General features: G+C 44.5%; 3 protein-coding genes, 1 long non-coding RNA gene and 2 other non-coding genes across 15 annotated transcripts in view; 2 read left to right on the top strand and 4 right to left on the bottom strand.

The window, feature by feature from the left end:
* Positions 1–1,674, top strand: part of DENND2B (DENN domain containing 2B) — a 148,299-nt gene extending 146,625 nt beyond the window's left edge. For all 9 annotated transcript variants that reach the window (XM_047691157.1, XM_047691160.1, XM_047691159.1 and 6 more), the window contains 2 exons: positions 65–151; positions 931–1,674. In XM_047691157.1, the coding sequence (XP_047547113.1) occupies positions 65–151; positions 931–965 (122 nt within the window). In that variant the 3' untranslated portion in view covers positions 966–1,674. The remainder of the gene's footprint in view (positions 1–64; positions 152–930) is intronic.
* Positions 1,675–6,641: 4,967 nt separating this feature from the next.
* LOC125078935 (uncharacterized) lies at positions 6,642–15,486 on the bottom strand. Its single transcript, XR_007121017.1, has 2 exons — positions 15,415–15,486; positions 6,642–7,655 (listed from the first exon to the last, which is right to left on the bottom strand). It is a non-coding gene; the product is annotated as an uncharacterized LOC125078935 (long non-coding RNA).
* RPL27A (ribosomal protein L27a) lies at positions 8,091–11,060 on the bottom strand. Its single transcript, XM_047692209.1, has 5 exons — positions 10,966–11,060; positions 10,514–10,577; positions 10,012–10,087; positions 9,178–9,352; positions 8,091–8,263 (listed from the first exon to the last, which is right to left on the bottom strand). The coding sequence occupies exons 1-5, from the start codon at positions 10,966–10,968 to the stop codon at positions 8,135–8,137; spliced, it is 447 nt and encodes a 148-aa protein (XP_047548165.1). The 5' UTR covers positions 10,969–11,060; the 3' UTR covers positions 8,091–8,134.
* Positions 8,370–8,500, bottom strand: LOC125080279 (small nucleolar RNA SNORA3/SNORA45 family). The gene has a single exon (XR_007121302.1). It is a non-coding gene; the product is annotated as a small nucleolar RNA SNORA3/SNORA45 family (small nucleolar RNA).
* LOC125080280 (small nucleolar RNA SNORA3/SNORA45 family) lies at positions 9,714–9,844 on the bottom strand. The gene has a single exon (XR_007121303.1). It is a non-coding gene; the product is annotated as a small nucleolar RNA SNORA3/SNORA45 family (small nucleolar RNA).
* The window catches only part of TRIM66 (tripartite motif containing 66), a 57,246-nt gene continuing 52,080 nt past the window's right edge, over positions 11,176–16,341 (top strand). Inside the window, exons 1-2 of one of the 2 annotated variants that reach the window (XM_047692208.1) lie at positions 11,176–13,649; positions 14,142–14,328. Coding sequence is in view for 1 of the 2 variants with exons in the window: in XM_047692207.1 (XP_047548163.1) it covers positions 13,640–13,649 (10 nt within the window). In the remaining variant the exon portion in view is untranslated. The remainder of the gene's footprint in view (positions 13,650–14,141; positions 14,329–16,341) is intronic. The other variant, XM_047692207.1, reaches the window with a different exon arrangement.

Below are 16,341 nucleotides of genomic sequence, written 5' to 3'. Positions count from 1 at the left end.
TCAAATAGGCCTCCCTTCCCTTCCTGCAATGATGGTTCTATTCCCTGTTCCTCCTCTTCCCCAGGCCTCTTTGAGCAGCGAGTGGAGCAGTATTTAGAGGAACTCCCAGACACTGAGCAGAGTGGGATGAATAAGTTTCTCCGAGGTTTGGGTAAGTAGCATGGTCACTGATGAGATAGATGTTCAGCAAGAAGCTGGGGCTGGGGGATCTGTACCCAAACTACTCTAAACCACTGCCCGAGGGTATTTATATTGGAGCTGTAGACAGAACAGTAAGAGATCCCCTGGTGAAGAGGTTCTCAGCCCAGTCCTCCAAGAGCATTAAGCACAGTAATTTTTTTTTTTAAGATTTTGTTTATTTGACAGAGATCACAAGTAGGCAGAGAGAGGAAGAAGCAGGCTCCCTGCTGAGCAGAGAAACAAGGACTTGCTCGATCCCAGGACCCTGAGATCATGACCTGAGCTGAAGGCAGAGGCTTAACCCACTGAGCCACCCAGGCGCCCCCATTAAGCACATTAAATTGCACAACCAGGAGAAACCAGAGATCCTTACATAAATCAGGTCTTTTCCTGCGTGTTCCTTCCTGAGTGTATATGAGGATGCTGGGGGCAGTGAGCTTTTCTCTAGGCCTAAAGGGGTCTACAAAAGTCTTAGTGCCAGAGTGCCCTTCTCTGAAAACCTCCACTGTCTTTATAGCATGTCTCAGTTTAAAGGGAAATTGGGGACAAAGAAGTTAAATAGCTTGCACATAGCCGCAGAGTGATTGATACCAGTGCCCTAATTAGAGCTCTAGCATATTTTCACTGCCCCGGATCCGATCCGTCTCAGCTAAAATCCAGTCTTTCTAACCAGATCTCCCACTGAGAGGGTTAAGGCTATTATAAGAGTTGATACTGAGACCTTCTCACTCTTACCTCTCTGACCCACAGGCAACAAAATGAAGTTCCTCCACAAGAAGAATTAAGCCCCTTTCCCAGTAATGGAGTCCAGTGCCTTGCCAAGCCTGGAGCCTGGGGAGGGGGCCAGCTTGGAACCTTCTGGGCTGCTGTGGCTACTCTGCCCCCCCAAGCCAGTCCACCTCTGCCTTCACAATATCCCAGGATACTGTTTGTAAATAATCTGCTGTAAGCTTTCTTATCTCTTTTTGTAACAAGCAAAGAGAATCTGGTAAATATTTGTATATTCCCAAGGGGCTGGGTGCTGGCGACTGGCCAATTATGTGCAGCTGACTGTCTCAGCCAAACCACTGATCTTCCCCTGGAGGCTCCAGGCCTGCCTGCCTGAGGCCCCTGCTGCCAGTCTTGGGCCCTGGAGAGCAGATGCTGTCTTGTTATGTACAGGAGGACTATTTTTTTTTTTTTTAATCTTAGAGTTTCTATTTTTTTTTTCTAGTAGTCCCCCTTCCCTAACCCTCCGTTTTTGAAAGGCAAAGGCCAATCAATCCCCATTTGCAGCGTGGTACCAGGCTCTCGGGCCTGGCCTTCTCTTGTTCCTCCCACCTTTGTGATAATGGTCAGTGAGTCACGGGAAGCCCACCCCCCACCCCCGGCTGTTCCAGTGCTCTTCAGGCCCAGCTTCCAGTCCGTGGTGGCCACGATGCGGTACAGGGCATCCCTCCTTCCCACCATCTACGGGTGTTCTCAATAAACAGTGTACAGTTGTTTGGGCCCAGAGCCCTACGTGTTCCTTGGCTTCATTTTCTATAGTTCTCTCTCCTGGGGGATGGGCTCAGGCCAGTCAGGAATGAAATACCATCATGCAGGGAATTGAGTACTTCCTTAAGAGTTTAGCTTCAGTGTGAGTCACTTACCTCCTCTGAAATCAAGTTCTCTGGCTTGAACTGTTACGACTGGTCTAGAAGATACCTTGTCATTGTTCTTGTTCAGCTTGCCACTTCGATAACCAACTGTTCAGACTCTCTGTATAAGTGTTCCCAGTGATGGAAAGAATGCTCAGTGGTTGCAGCTCCACTGTTAGGTGAATCTTAACATTTTGCTCTTTAGTATGAAGCCCTTAAGACATCACTAGGTGTCCTGACATTGGTGGTTAAAGCTCAGCAAAAGCCAACCCAGGCTTGCTCGCAGCTCTGGCCCATTGCCTGTAGCTCTTCTGTCACTCTGTTACTAGTTTTCTGTTGACCTCTGCAATATTCCATGGAAAACCAAGAAGAGCAGGGCAGGAAATATGGGTGGCTTAGGCTTTTCACCCACCCAAGGCCTTCGCAGAGCAACGACTGTGAAAATTTCCAAGACGAGAGATGAGGCAGTAAGCTGGAACTCTTTAACTGGAATTCAGTTTGGCACTGGCAGGATTTGAACCAAGAAGTAGACCTTCCTGTCCTTCCGCCCTGGCCTACTTAAACAGGAGACAGTCCTATCCTGGACTCCCTTCCCTCCTTCTTCCCATTTCCATTGAGGCCCCCACAGGTCCCAACCTGTCTGGGGTTTGGGGTTGCTATCTGCCTCCTAAAGTAGAGGGTTTGTTTTCTGGGAAGACAAAGTCGTCTTCTCCTCTGAAAAAGCCTCTTACATAGTTGGCTTTGGCATCTTCCAGGAATAGGGAGGCAGAGATTGAGGCCTCATGAGTCTGAGTTCTCAAGCTAAAGTAAAGAAGACAGTACTTATCAACAGAAAGTCCAGAGTCCGGTATAGTTACCTCCAGGACTCATTACTGCTAACCCAGTCTGGGCTTCATGATGGTCACAGAAATAGATTCCTTAACAGTAAAATAGTAATAATACAGTTTCCAAAAGCTGTTTCTTTCTCCTTTCCTTCTCCCACTCCCCTCTTTTTTAATGTGATTCCAAAGAATCCTCACAGATATGTGATCACGTCACAAGAGATATAGGTGTAAATTCCTTTTTTAAAATAAAATTTGAAACTTTTATGTATCTTTAAAATCTTAAGATACCTAAGATTAACCCTAAGGATTTCTTCCTCTTGTAAGGGCCACAGCTTCATCCTAATTCAGAAAATCAGTACAGGCCCATAATAACTCTGGTTGGGCTACAAGGGTCCACACAGGGAGTACTATGGGCTAGGCATGGAAGACTTTGGGGGAATATAGAGGAGGGTATGATGTCCAGGAGGCCTGGTATGGGGTTGACAAAAAGTGGTCAGGACTTCTTTCCAAGTTGTTTTACATGATTTCTTGACCCTTAAACAGATGGTTCTTAACCCTATTGGATCCAACACTCTCCTTTTCTATAGCATATACTCTAATTCCCCCCTTTGCTATCCTGAAATGAAATTGGTATATAAGGTAACCTACCTAAACACACCTTAATTTTCATATAAATAGGGAGAAATAAAAGGAAAAATTTTGTTGTAACATGTGTTTAAATATGTAAATGCTTGGGTATAGTTGTACTAGAAGATATAATAAGGTTGGATGTTTACACCTGTATATAGAATCACTGAATTTAGCAGCTACACAAGCACAGATAAAAGTGTGTTGTATCAGCAGCAGATTCTACTAAGTGCTACCATGGGTAAGAGAGTTGGACAACTTTTTTTTTAGAGGGTATGGAGGGGCAGAGGGAGAAGGAGAGAAAATCTTAAACAGGCTCCACGCCCAGCATGGAGCCCAGCACAGGCTCAATCTCAAGACCCTGAGGTCATGACCTGAGTTAAAATCAAGAGTCAGATGCTTAACCGACTGAGCCACTCAGGCACCCCAGAGAATTGAACAGCTTTTGGCAACGTTGTGAGCAAAACACAGTATGAGCTTTCCCTTAACTTAAACAGCATTTGGAATCCTGGAAAACTGAGAAGTATATATACCCGGGGGAGGGTATTATGTGTAAAATGGAGGTAGATCTAAACTAGATTTTTGTTGCTGTTTAGAATCAACACATACATTGCAGGATGTCTAGCAACCTGGACCCTCCATGATTGTGACAAAAAAACCCTGCTCCATTCATTTCCAAACTGTCTCCTAGAGGATGGTTTTTGCCACCATTAAGAATAAGTGTCTTTAAACCATCTTTCTGACCACCCTAGGGCACTTAGGGATAACACAACGCTTTTCCTCTATCAGAAGCCCCAGTGCCTACGGAGTGTCAGCCCTCTTCTATTCTGGAGTCAAGAAAGGCCCTGGGTTTTCTCCTTAATCACTTTGGTAACTTTTAGAGCAGGGCAGGTTGCCCAATACATCTTTCTAAATGCCCTTTTTTTTTTTTTTTAACGAAATACGCATGCTCTGGTAAACTGTAGTGTCAAAATGAGGAATCTGGGTTCCTTAAAGGCAATATTTTGAAGGAGTACCTTTGGAAAGCCATATTATTCCAACTCCAGCTCATATTGGAATTAGGGCTCCCCCAAAAGCATTCTAATTATAATCACAGCTCAGTTCAAATTTTTGCTAAAAATAATCTTTTTTTTACATGGAGACTTGTAACTTGTACCCAAATGACTTATTTATAAAGATACAGAAGCAGTATTTTTTTTAAAAAGTGGAAATAAAAGTAAAACAAAAATTGGTCCATAAAACAGAGCCAGAATTGAACTTACATTCTTAATAAAGGTGATACACAAAATTAGTTTCTAGAGCCCAAGTGGTAGTATGCCTTCCTAAACATCTTATTTGCCTATGGAGGTGGGGGTGAGTGTCACTTAAAAGGTCATGAAAACTTAAAAAAAAAGTCATGAAAATTCTAGACCAACGGAAAATACTACATTTCGGTACTGGCAAGTTTCTGGTAACTTGGAAATTATTTTCTGTCCATTTATATTTCTTTTTGTATTATATTAAATATGTTATATTAAATATGCATTTGGTTAAGAAAGAAACTCAAACTATCAAAACATACATCTCCCCCACCTCATACAGCTCATTAAGAAATGCCTTCTCAGTTTTATGTCCTCCCATTTCATCTCCATGAACGTACAAGCAGGTGTCCCAGGTACCGTGAACGTCGTAATTGGCGCTCATCTTTTTGGCAACCAATTAACAAGCTAATTCTGAGAAGTATGGAAATTCCCGTGTTTGACGTGTATAAAAACCATGTTTCCGTAAGCGCCGCAAGGTTGGCCCGGCCCCCTGTTCTGAAGGGGCCCACGCCCACCAAGAGCCGCCGAGTTAAACCTCCCGCCATGCCTGGGAAAATCTCCCGGCCGCGCAACGAGCCCGGCTCCGCCCCTTCCGGAACTGGCTGCGCCCACGGAAGGAACCGGTGCCGAGCGTGCTTCCGGTCGTGGAGCGGGTGAGGTTAACGTGACCCCGGAACCAGAACCTACACCCTCAGGAAGTGGTTCTCGGGGCTGAGGCGAGAAGAGGTGGGTGTTGTGTGATGGCGTTGCAGAAGTAGGGCAGTGTAAACCACAAGGGCAGCTGCGGCAGCCTCAGGCTCTGTAGGGCTGTGGCCTTTGCCGTCTTCGTTGTCGTCCGCCTTCCGCCGATGGTGCGCCCTTAGGCACACCAGGGGTTTTCAGACCAGGGACTGATTGCGTGTGGCCTAGCCATCAAGTAAGGATCCGCGTATTTGAATTGAGACCTTAAATTCGTTAGCGGATTTTGATAATGGGGTCGAGTCCGATATCGACAACTTACCTTTTTACAGCATCAGCTCTGAGGTTTGCGTGAAAATGTATCTAAAGCACATGTACATTAGGCCAGAAATCCTATCCTTAGCAATCCAAGCTATAGAAAATAAGCAGGTCAGCCTGATGGGCTAGGTGACGTTATTTTACCAGTTTGAAGAGGAAGGTAAACGTGGTTGAAGACCACGGACTTAGAGGGCATCTGACAAAGCTCTGGCCTTCGTTTATGGGAAGACTTCCATTAACCCTGTGCCCATATCAGCCACTAAAAAGACCAGTGGCAGTGTGGGCCTCTGTGCCTCCAGCACAGACTAATCAGCTTGGCAGCTTCATTTGTTTCTTCAGCGTGGACTGTATCTCAGCAGTGGCCCCTTTGATGCAAATATAAAGTCAAACTGTAAGGTTTGCGCTTGGTCCCATCAAACAAGCCAAGTGGTCCCTATAGGTCTGTGCTTTTCATCTGCAACATGAAAGTACGGTTTTGTCTCCTGGCTTCCTTGGCAATATTAACACCTGAATCAAAGCATCTGCCAGCTACTAGTTGTAGGTACTTGAATGAGCAAGCTGGAGAGTCCGCTTCAGCTGTCCTTCCCAGGCCAGGTGGGATGGCATGGTATCTGGACTATCTTCTATTTAAAATGGATGAGGGACTTTCACAATCAACATGGCCATCTACACCTCCATACAGGGATAAGTATTATCCCACTTAGCCGGACCCTGTTTATGAATAGTGATGCTACACAGTGCTAATGAATTTCTGGGTAAGAAACTGGCTTCTAAGGGACTTGTTTTCACATATGGGCTAAATCCCACCTGTCCAGGCCTAACCATTTAGCTGTCAGCCCCACCCCAATTCATCCACTTGCAAAGTCCTATCCATTTAATTTTCTGAATCCTACTCCTGCTACTTTCTCATTCCCATTTTCTTTGTCCCACCTCCCACTGCAGCCCAGTCCCTAACTACATTCTCACTTATTTTGCTTAACTTTCCCAAATTGGTTAGCATGTTTGCTCTTCTCTCTGCTTGGGTCATTTTGCCTTATCAGACCATGGGAATTAATTTGTCCGCTCCCATAATCGTTCACAGTAAGTCAAAAAGGTTTAGTTAAGTACTTCCATTTTAATCCACACAATCCTCAGTCTTTAAAGATGCCACACACAGCTGTTAAGATTTGGGTGAAAAGCTCAAACCCCATCTGAATCTCAAGATATTCTACATTTTTAGAATCTTCAATGTGTAATTATCATCAATTAGACTTTAAATTCTCTTAGTATCAACTACAACCCATTTCAGATCAATGACCTCAGCTTCCATATTTTATGTCCTCCAAGACACTAAGGGACCAGTTTTGCCTTTCTCCCATCATCAAAGATCAAATCTGAATTATCCAGTTTGTCCAACTGAGTAAAGCCTTCACACACTTCTCAACCAAATCACTAAGTTTGCTGTCCATTTTCCTTTTACTTGGGGGTCTGCAAAATCCTCTAAAGGTTGTCACAAATCTGTCCCATAGGAAGTCATGGTTCCCAGCCCACATATCACCCCCAGAGGACTAAGAAAACACCACTCAACGAAACCTAGTCGCATTTTAAGTGTCATCCTATTTTTTTGGCCAGGGCTGTAGACACCAACTTTATTTGGGGCCAAAGAAAATTTCACAATTTTTGGCAAGAACTAGAAAAACTGTAGCAAATTATAATTTACCCTGAGATCTGAAGGTCCTGTCTGCACACAAGCACTGGTCATTGTTTTGTTTTTGTAGGAGATACAAATCTTAGAAAGCCCAAGTACAGTTTCTGGCTTTTCCAAATTCTATGCTAATTTCAGACTAGAATCTTTAGCATTTCATGATGTAGTTCTTTGAACATTAATACACAGGGATACGTACATCCTGACAAATGCTTTTTAGATTCCAAACCACTTTCATGTGTAAAAGCCCCAGTGTGTTTAAGATTCAGACTGCTGGGCCCCCATCTCAAGATTCTGGAATGGTATGATAAAAGACAGAGTCAAGGAGGAAAAACCTTAGGCTCAGGAATTACATCCTTCACAATCGCTTCAATCCTATCACTTTGTCCACTCTTTGGAATGCCCCATCAAAACTGAGTTTTCCCTTTTGGAGTGCCTGACTGGCTCAGTTGGTAGAGCAAGTAACTCAATCTGAGGGCCCTGAGTTCAAGTCCCATGCTGGTTAAGAGCTTACTTAAACAAAACATAACCAACCGAATCTTCCCTTTTGAGCCATGTATTACAGTTAAAGGGTGTATTCTCCCACTCACTGTAAATTCAGAATATACAATGCAAATTGGTCTTTCAACTCTAAGATACATACATGTGCTATCATTCTCACTTTATAAATGAAAATGTTCTAGTTAGGTATTGGGCCAAGTCCTCTAAGTGCTGGTGCTATCTCTTCCACACTCTCTGAGGGGAGTTGACAGAGAGTCTCAGGCCCTCATACCCTTACTCCTGGAAATCCCTTAGGTGGGTTTCGGATATACAGGTCAGGAGGTAGGGGTGCTAAAGAATTTACACCCAGACCAGAAAAGAAAAGCACTTGTTAGCATTTAATGAACCTCTCCCCACAGGGCTTCAAGCTACTAGAACACAGGCGCCCCCGACACCCTTGATCTTCTCCTCTGCTCTTCTACTGAAGAATTTGGCCTTCACGATGACAGGCTGTTTTGGGAGTTTCCCCTTTCCCAAAACTTTGTAGTAGCCCTGGAGGAATAGAAAAAAAAAAGCTTTAATACACACCACAGCAGATGACAACTCCCTGGTATGAAGAAAGATGCCTGCCAATCTATACCACCTAGGAGCTGGGAGAGCATGTTTCTGATCTGGGCACTACCGGGGGCACTGACTGCCCTCGCCAGTGAATCAAGACCAGCAGATTCTCTCTGAGGACTCTAGCACACCAGGACAAGAGATGTGTCAGGATGTGACTCTAGCCTCAAGCAAAGCACCTCCCCCACCCTATTCAATTACCAGGTGGTAAAAATAAAGACTACATCCCCAACAAGGTTCCAAGAAGTCTGGACCATCAAAATTGCTCAAGGAGTGTTAAGTAGGCTGGAAAAAGGTATTTAAAACTTAACCAAAAGCCCCTTTAGGATTTAGACTATCTCCATACCCATGGGAGGTAAAACTGACACAAAGACTGGAACTCCAAAAGACAAACAAAAATGCTTTGTCATCACTGTTTTGGGGTGTGTGGAAATCTCCTCAGATAGCGGAGATCCATAAATAACAAACATCTCAGGATTTTATTCTGTAAGGGACATAAAGGGCCGAGAGCTGTGCCTCACATAAGTGGGACTGTCTAAGAGGGATAAGAACCAGCTAAGATACTGCCAAAAGCTTAGACCAGAAATGCAAACCTGTATATATCAGGGCAGTAACAGTGGGGATGAGATTACTGATTGTAAAGATTATTATTCTTCAAATATTTTATGTGAATCATAACTGAACTAGAGTTCAATTTTGGTCAGTTACCTGTGGAAATTCTATCAAAAGATGGAATAGTCTAGAAGGTAACAGGGTAGAGATTCCATGTAGATCATCAAATAGATTAGATTATCCAGAATTTTGAGAGGCAAGAACAATATGAAGTCACCAACTATTCCTTCACTCACCGATCGCACCACATCAATGATAGGAGCAGCTCCAGTCTTGTTTTTGGCGGCATTTACCCGTGTCTGCTCACTGACTAAAGTCCACAGTTTATCAAGGTTGACAGTTGGGCAGAAGCTCTGGTTCCTCTTTAAGTGGTAATGTCTCATACCAACTTTTCCAAAGTAACCTGGGTGACTAGGAAGAGAAGGGCAATCACTTTTATAACCTGACTCCAATTAAGAAGTGATGTATATCATCTTCATTGTTCTTCTCTCTTAGTTTTAGTGTAAATTGTTCACTGGTATACAACAGTGACATAGCAGGTATTCCATCCATTGTTGAACTAAAACAAATCTTTAAAAAAGAAGCCACCAAAGATGCTCCAGAGTAGGACTAGCCTTATTTCATGGAACTAGGATAAGTCACTGAAAAAGAGGCAATGAGGTCTTCTAGATCACTTGACAAAATTTTATGGAAATTTTACACATTCTTGTGATAAGAGATTTTCTAAACAAATTTGGGGACGTAAGTCACTCTAGGAGGTGCATAGTTAATCTGATGTCACTAACCCGGTGACTGACTATGCCATGAGGGTCACAGCCAGTGAATAAGGTCAGCAATTAATCTTCGAGGGCTCTAGCACACTAAGGCAATAAGCAGATACCCAAGCGTGACTCTAGCCTCGATGAAAAGTTCTCAGTTTGCATCGAATGTTAACTTGGTAAGACCCAGCCACACACAAGGTTTTCCAGTGGTAAGAGGCTTTCTTCCCACTGAAGGTGTCCTGAGCCAACCCTCTGCCCCTAATTCCAAACTGTCAGTGCCAGGAGAAGTACAAGTCAAGAAACACTCACTATTTGTCGAAGTTGATCCTGTGGTGATGCATGCCACCAGCATTACCCCGGCCTCCTGGGTGCTTCCGGTGCTTGCCTGCAAGAATACAAAGCTACATGGCTATAGCCTTCTCCAGCCCCTCAATTCTTCTTTCCCCATACTTCTACATATTTACTTATCTTGTTCCCAGTCTACAATACCTCTTTAAGCACTGCTATTCCCTCAAGTTTCCAGGTGAAACATCTCTTTGCAATGTTCCACATCATAGCACTATCCACAGTACTCCATGCCTTCGACAAATTAACACTTTGCCTCAATCAAACTTCATTCCCCCAACTGGTGTTAAATTCTCTTCAAATGGAGTACTGTAGAAAATTCTAAAAAATTCTAAAAAAAAAAAATCAACCGCTAACAGTCAAATTCGCACAAGGCGAACCCACTTCTACCCTACCCACTTCCCGGCTAGGTAAGTACCCAGCGGGGAGAGCTCAAAGCCGACCAGGATGGGATGCCGACACTTACCGATGCGGCCGTGGCCGTGGCTCACGTGGCCCCGAAGTTTCCGGGTCTTCCTCAGTCTGGAAGGCTGTATGGAAAAAGGTGCTTGGTGATAAGGCCAAAGGGAGGTGGGGCAGAGGGCGAGCCTGACCGTGTGCGAAGGGTCTGTAAGCTTTGGGGATCAAGTATCTGCGTTGGGTCACATTCAGCAAAGGTGAAGTTACGGACTGGCCCGGGGCCATGCGGCCTCATCAAGGCGGCGCCCGAGCGCGCGGGTCCCCGTGTCTCAAGAGATTCGAACCCAAGAAAAGCACGCGGCCCGACTCCAGGGCCGATGCCGGCCACCCTGCCCTGAGGTCCGCCATGGGCGGCCTGGAAAGCCGGGCCAAGATCGGGGGTAGGTGGCTGGGTGCAACACGAGTAGTGCTCGCGCCCTGCACCCGCAACTAAGCAGAGGCACGAAAAGAACCACCTACCATGTCGGCAGCCCAGACGGAAAAGGGACGCTTTCGTGAAATCTCGCGAGGTACCGATGACGGGGGCGGAGCCAATGAGACTCACTTCCGGCAGGGAGGCCGGGCCTAGGGCGGGGTCTCTTGAGTCTCGCGGGTCTCGCAGGTCTCGCGGGTCTCGCGTAACTGCCAGACTAGGCTGTCGCTTCTTTGAGCTGGGCGTTCTCGCCCTCTCAGCTGAGTCCGGTTTGAGGTGGCGGCCGGAATTCCTTGCGCGCGCAGACCTCGTTCCCTCAGGTTCTGAAGCTGAGAGCTGTCGCTGTATTCGCGGCTTGGGGCGCTGTGTGGTGTACGTCGTCGCGGCGCTTTGGCTCTGGAACCCGCCTAAGCCACCGTATCTCACTCAGCTCTTCCCCAAACGCCCCAACTCTGAGCCATTCCTCGCGCCTCGCGTTCTTTGTGGTCTGCTAGGCTCTGGCGGTAGCGGTTGTTTGCTTGTTCTCTGGCCGCCGTGCGGATTCGCGAGGCGCTGTTTGACCCTCAGTGTGCCCACCGGGTATCTCGCTCTGCTCCCTTTGAGTCCTTTCCTAGGTGTCTGCCACCCACTGGCACCTGCTCACCCATACCTGAGGAGGCACTCGGTCTTAATTCCACCTTTGCCTTCGTGCTATCATCCTGGGCATCCCCAGTTTGAACAATACTTAATACTTCAGGGATCTATATACCTGGTTGCTTTATGGTCCTTTTAATGCAGACTCTAAGTACTTTTTTCTAACCACCAAATTTTAATTTTCACTTGAATCTACTTGACATGGCCATGACCCTCTCTCTTGCACCAGGGAACCCCTGCTCAACCTCGAACCTGCGAAACTTCTCTGACCCATTCAGCCATTGTTGTTTACTTCTCCCACGTGTACGCCCACGCAGTCGCATAGGCAGCTCTTATATAATTGTCGACCACATTTATCTTCCCTTCTCCACCAAATTCAGGATTATTTTCTTGTATCCACGCACTCCCAGTTCCTGGCATGTAGCAACCTTCAACAAATTAATGTGACTGAATGTACTTACTGTCACCTCACTCAGTGGAAGAGCCATTTCTCAGTCTCAACAGGTGTCCAAAATCCCATTCTTTCAATTACTCTATGTGTGTATCTTCCCTACCCCGTTCCTCTCAGGTAACATGTTTTAGCGAAATATCCTAAATTCTCCCTGACTGATTTCTACCTAGCACCCTTACTCTTTCCTTTACAGTCAAGCTCCCCAAAAGAGTAGTCTGTGAATTCTGTCCATTTGTTGATTTCCTATTCATTGTTTACTCCGCAGCAATCTAGCCCTCAGGCACACCACTCTGACTCAAATCATCAATTAAAAAATACCAAATTGAATGGACTCTTCCCATTCCTTTTACCACTCATTCTCTCTGTTGTACCTCTTTCACTCCTTTTAGAAACTTCTCTTCTTCCTATCTCTCTGGCCATTTCTCAGTCTTTTCAGGTTCTTTTAACTTTATTAATCATTTAAGTGTTGCTATTTTTCAGCCTCTGGTCCTTGCCTCTCTTAACTTTTCACAGTACACAATCCTTGGGTGAGCTTATTTTGGGTGGCTTCAATTCACATCTCCATAGCTGAGCTCCACACTCCTGTATTTACTCAATCTCTGATTATTATTCCTTGAACATTCTACAGACAAACCTGGTAAACATATTCAAAGACTTCAATCTTCTCTGCTCACTGGTGCCTTCTTCTTTATACTGTATCTTGGTGAGTGGCACCCTTGTCCACCTAGATAGTGATGTCACGGAGACATGAAAATTGTTCCCAAGCCTTCATTTCCCCTAATACACTGTCACCATATCCTTTTGTTCTATATCTCAGATTTGCTTCCTCCTGTTAAGCCCCCATTCCACTGCCTTCATTAAGACCCTCATCATGTCTCTTGAGTTCAGCGGCCTTCTGTGGCCATCCTGGCTGCATTCTAACCCTCCTCCAATCCATTCATCCTTCACATCTCTGCCAGGTTCATCTTCCCAAAGCATGGCTTTCATCCTTTCACTTACTTGATCAAAAAAGTTGGATAGCTCCCTATTACAACAGAATACAGCCCACTTGCCTTTCCAAACTTCTCTTACACGAGCTTTTTCCTGCAGCCAGACTTGATACATCTCTTCTGCCTTTTTGCCTGTGCTGGTGCCATTTCTCACGTCTGTAGTGCTCATCTTCTTCCTGCTCAGATATTCTGAATCTTTCTCAACCTTTAAGGCCCACCTTATATTCTGCTTCTTCCACAATGATAATAGCCAAATACACCTTGCAGTTTACAAAATGCATCTGCCTGAGAGGTCAATACTACCAGCCCCATTTTATGAATAAAAATGAGAGAACTGTGGCACTGAAGGTTGAGCAACTTGCCAGAGGCTACAGAGCTGCCAAGAGACAGAGCCTGGGCCTACCTAGTCTTTAGTCTTCTCTTTCCAGATCTGCTTTTACCTCAGTGACCACTCCCTCTCTGACCTCACAGCATTATGGTCTTCATCAGTTCTTCAGTCCTTGATTACATACTGCCTGTGACCAGCAGAAAGAGGGGCCTTGAGAGTGGGGGGGGTGAGGCCTAAGAAGAGATCACCCCCTATTTGAATCAGATCTGGCCAATTAAGTGCACAAGAGACGAACTGAGCTATCCTTGGGAACATGGTCTATGAATGGAGGTAAGCTGGGCAGAGCTCTGGGAATGAAAGGTACCCATCAAGTGTCCTGTAAGGAGGACTAGAGCAAGGACCAAGACTGTCCAGGGGTAGAGGTAGGGTTCTGGGTCATGAGCACTACTTCTGGGTAGTTTTGCCAGCTTCCATGGGTATAGAGGAGCTATATTCTACCCCTCAGGCCATCCACCAGAATGGAATTTCTCCCTGAGTGGACCAGCACTCTGTGTTGGGTTCTGTGTTCACTTAATGTTCTTCTCATTGGTGGTTTCATCTCCAGGGTAGAGGGCATGCCCTGAGCAATTGTCTGGCTCTGGTTTCTAGAAGGCTCCCTTTTCATTCCCAAGGAAATCTTATAGCTTTAATATAAGGCTTATGTGTGTTTTGTCAGTGCAGGTCAGTTTCCCTAGGTTGACTAGCTCTGAGAGAGCAAATGAAGTTTGACACTGAGAAGCATCCAGACATTAGGCATTTGGTGACCTGTCCTTCTCCACTCAGGCACATGGAACATGACCCTGAGACTTGACCTCTGAGAGGCCTGCTTCTCTGTGACATCTCTTCTGAAGTAGAGCATGGCCTTGTGACATCTCAGGCATTTGGGCTCCCCAAGAAGGTCAGGGCCTCAGAAAATATCTGTGAAATGAGCAGAAGGGAAATGATGCCAGGCAGCAACCTGGCGAGACAGGTAAATGTGCTGACTTTTTTGGTACCCCAGACCTTTCTCCAGGGGACCTTATGAACACACCCCCACCCTGAAGAGGGCCCTGTGATCCCTCTTTCTTCCTCTCCCCTCTGGGTTCCTGAGTTCCTCAGCAGTCCTTCAGATACCAACCACAAAATGGGTGGATCCAATTTACTTGCACTCCGTCTTTAGGTTCAGACATTTGGAAATAATATGTTGCTTTCCTTTTTCAAGTAGAGGATTGTTCATTTAAGATGGGAAGAGCCAGGGTTTCTGTTCTTTTTAAGTGAGAATGCTGGAAAAACTGAGAAATCCAAATTTATTTCAGAAAGGATTTTTAAGAACTGCATGTAATAGAAAAGTCAGTGAAACATTAAAGAAAATGTTAAAAAAATAAACATCTTGAATCATAATACCTTACAATGCTCTTTTTGTGTCTGAATATTACCTTTCAGCTCTTGTCTACTTGGAAAAATAGCTACCCTCAAAGCTGATGATTGTAGCACACAAATCCTTTTGTATTCTGCTTTTCATTTGATATCATAACATTTTTCTGAATCACTACCTGGTCTTCATGATTATTATTATTAATAGCTTAAGGCTAATTTATCTTCAGCAGATACTATAATTTACCAAGCCATTTTCTCCTGTAGTTTTATTGTTGTTGTTGTTATTCTTATTGTGTCCTCTGCTATCAGTGATGCAATGAACATTTGTGTGTATGTGGTTTTTTTCTTCTATTGAATAACTTGTTTAGGGTAAATTCCCAGGAGTGAGATGGCTGTATTATAGGGTATGAATATTTTTATAATTCATTTTATGCTGTTTTTTCCCCCCAAATGGATTGTAGTAATTTATGCACCAGCAGCATGTATAGTTATCACTTTCAACTACCAGGTTCAGGGGTTTTTGATGCTGTTGTTTGTTTTGTTTTTGTCTTTATAAGTAGTTGTTGATATATGGCAATATGGCATTTAGAGGAAAATCCATAGGACCACAGGGTTGTCTTCAGCACAAAGTAAAAATAATCTAATTTCCGAGAGTCTTTCCGTACTGTGTTGAATAGATTTTTAAAAAATATCATGGTACGGGGCACCTGGGTGGCTCAGTGGGTTAAAGCCTCTGCCTTCGGTTCAGGTCATGATCCCAGGGTCCTGGGATGGAGCCCTGCATCGCATCGGGCTCTCTGCTCAGCAGGGAACCTGCTTCCCCTCCTCTCTCTCTGCCTGCCTCTCTGCCTACTTGTGATCTCTGTCTGTCAAATAAATAAATAAAACCTTAAAAAAACATATCATGGTACTACATGGAAAATGCATTCCTAGAGTTTTGTTGGAAGCTAGGATGGAAAACCTTGCTGCCATTAAACTCAGAATAACAAAATGTGAAGAGAGGAATTTGTGTACATTAGAGGGCAGTTTATCCAATAGCACAATAAAGAAGGGCTTAAATACTTGGGTTTTCGTTTAATTTCAGATGATAAAACTAGCAGAAGGAACATAGAAGTTTGGGGTCCTTTCCCAACTAGTCAAATGATATTGAACAAACAGCATATACTCTTTGGATCTTAGTTTTCTTGTTGAAAAATGCTGAGATTCATTCTTTCATTTTAGAAATATTTATTGATGGGGATAAAAATATATGTTTATAAAAAATAAAATTAAAAAAAATAAAAAGATAAAAAAAGAAACATTTATTGAGTGCATGCTATGTTCAGACACTATATATGCCTGTCAGGCAGTGAGAAGCAGGGACAAGGGTGAACAAGAAAGACTAAGTCATGTCCTAGGACTGTGTCCGAAAGAGACAGTAAACAAGTACACAGGTAATAATGTCACATTCAACACCGTCTAGCTCAAGTGGATGTTTTCTCATTACCTAGTGTGTCTCTCTCCCCATTTTTGCCTGAAGTACTTGCTTTGATGATTAAATTTGTTCTCTCCTACCCATGCAAACAGTCTTTGGAAATTCTTACTCCCAGTGTGACATGGAATGACTTGCTCTGCCATTCCTTGGCCA

The sequence above is a fragment of the Lutra lutra genome, chromosome 10, assembly GCF_902655055.1.
Source record: "Lutra lutra chromosome 10, mLutLut1.2, whole genome shotgun sequence".
Lineage (NCBI taxonomy): Eukaryota > Metazoa > Chordata > Mammalia > Carnivora > Mustelidae > Lutra > Lutra lutra.
Note: the sequence above shows the minus strand (reverse complement) of the source record. Positions and strands in the feature narration are given on the sequence as shown.

Bases quoted from the DNA above. Each gene is read 5' to 3' on its own strand.
- RPL27A (XM_047692209.1), bottom strand. The intron at 10,088-10,513 runs GTAAGTGTCGGC...GTATTCTTGCAG, and splicing joins CCACGGCCACGGCCGCATCG to GCAAGCACCGGAAGCACCCA. The intron at 9,353-10,011 runs GTGAGTGTTTCT...TTCTCTTCCTAG, and splicing joins AGGATCAACTTCGACAAATA to TCACCCAGGTTACTTTGGAA.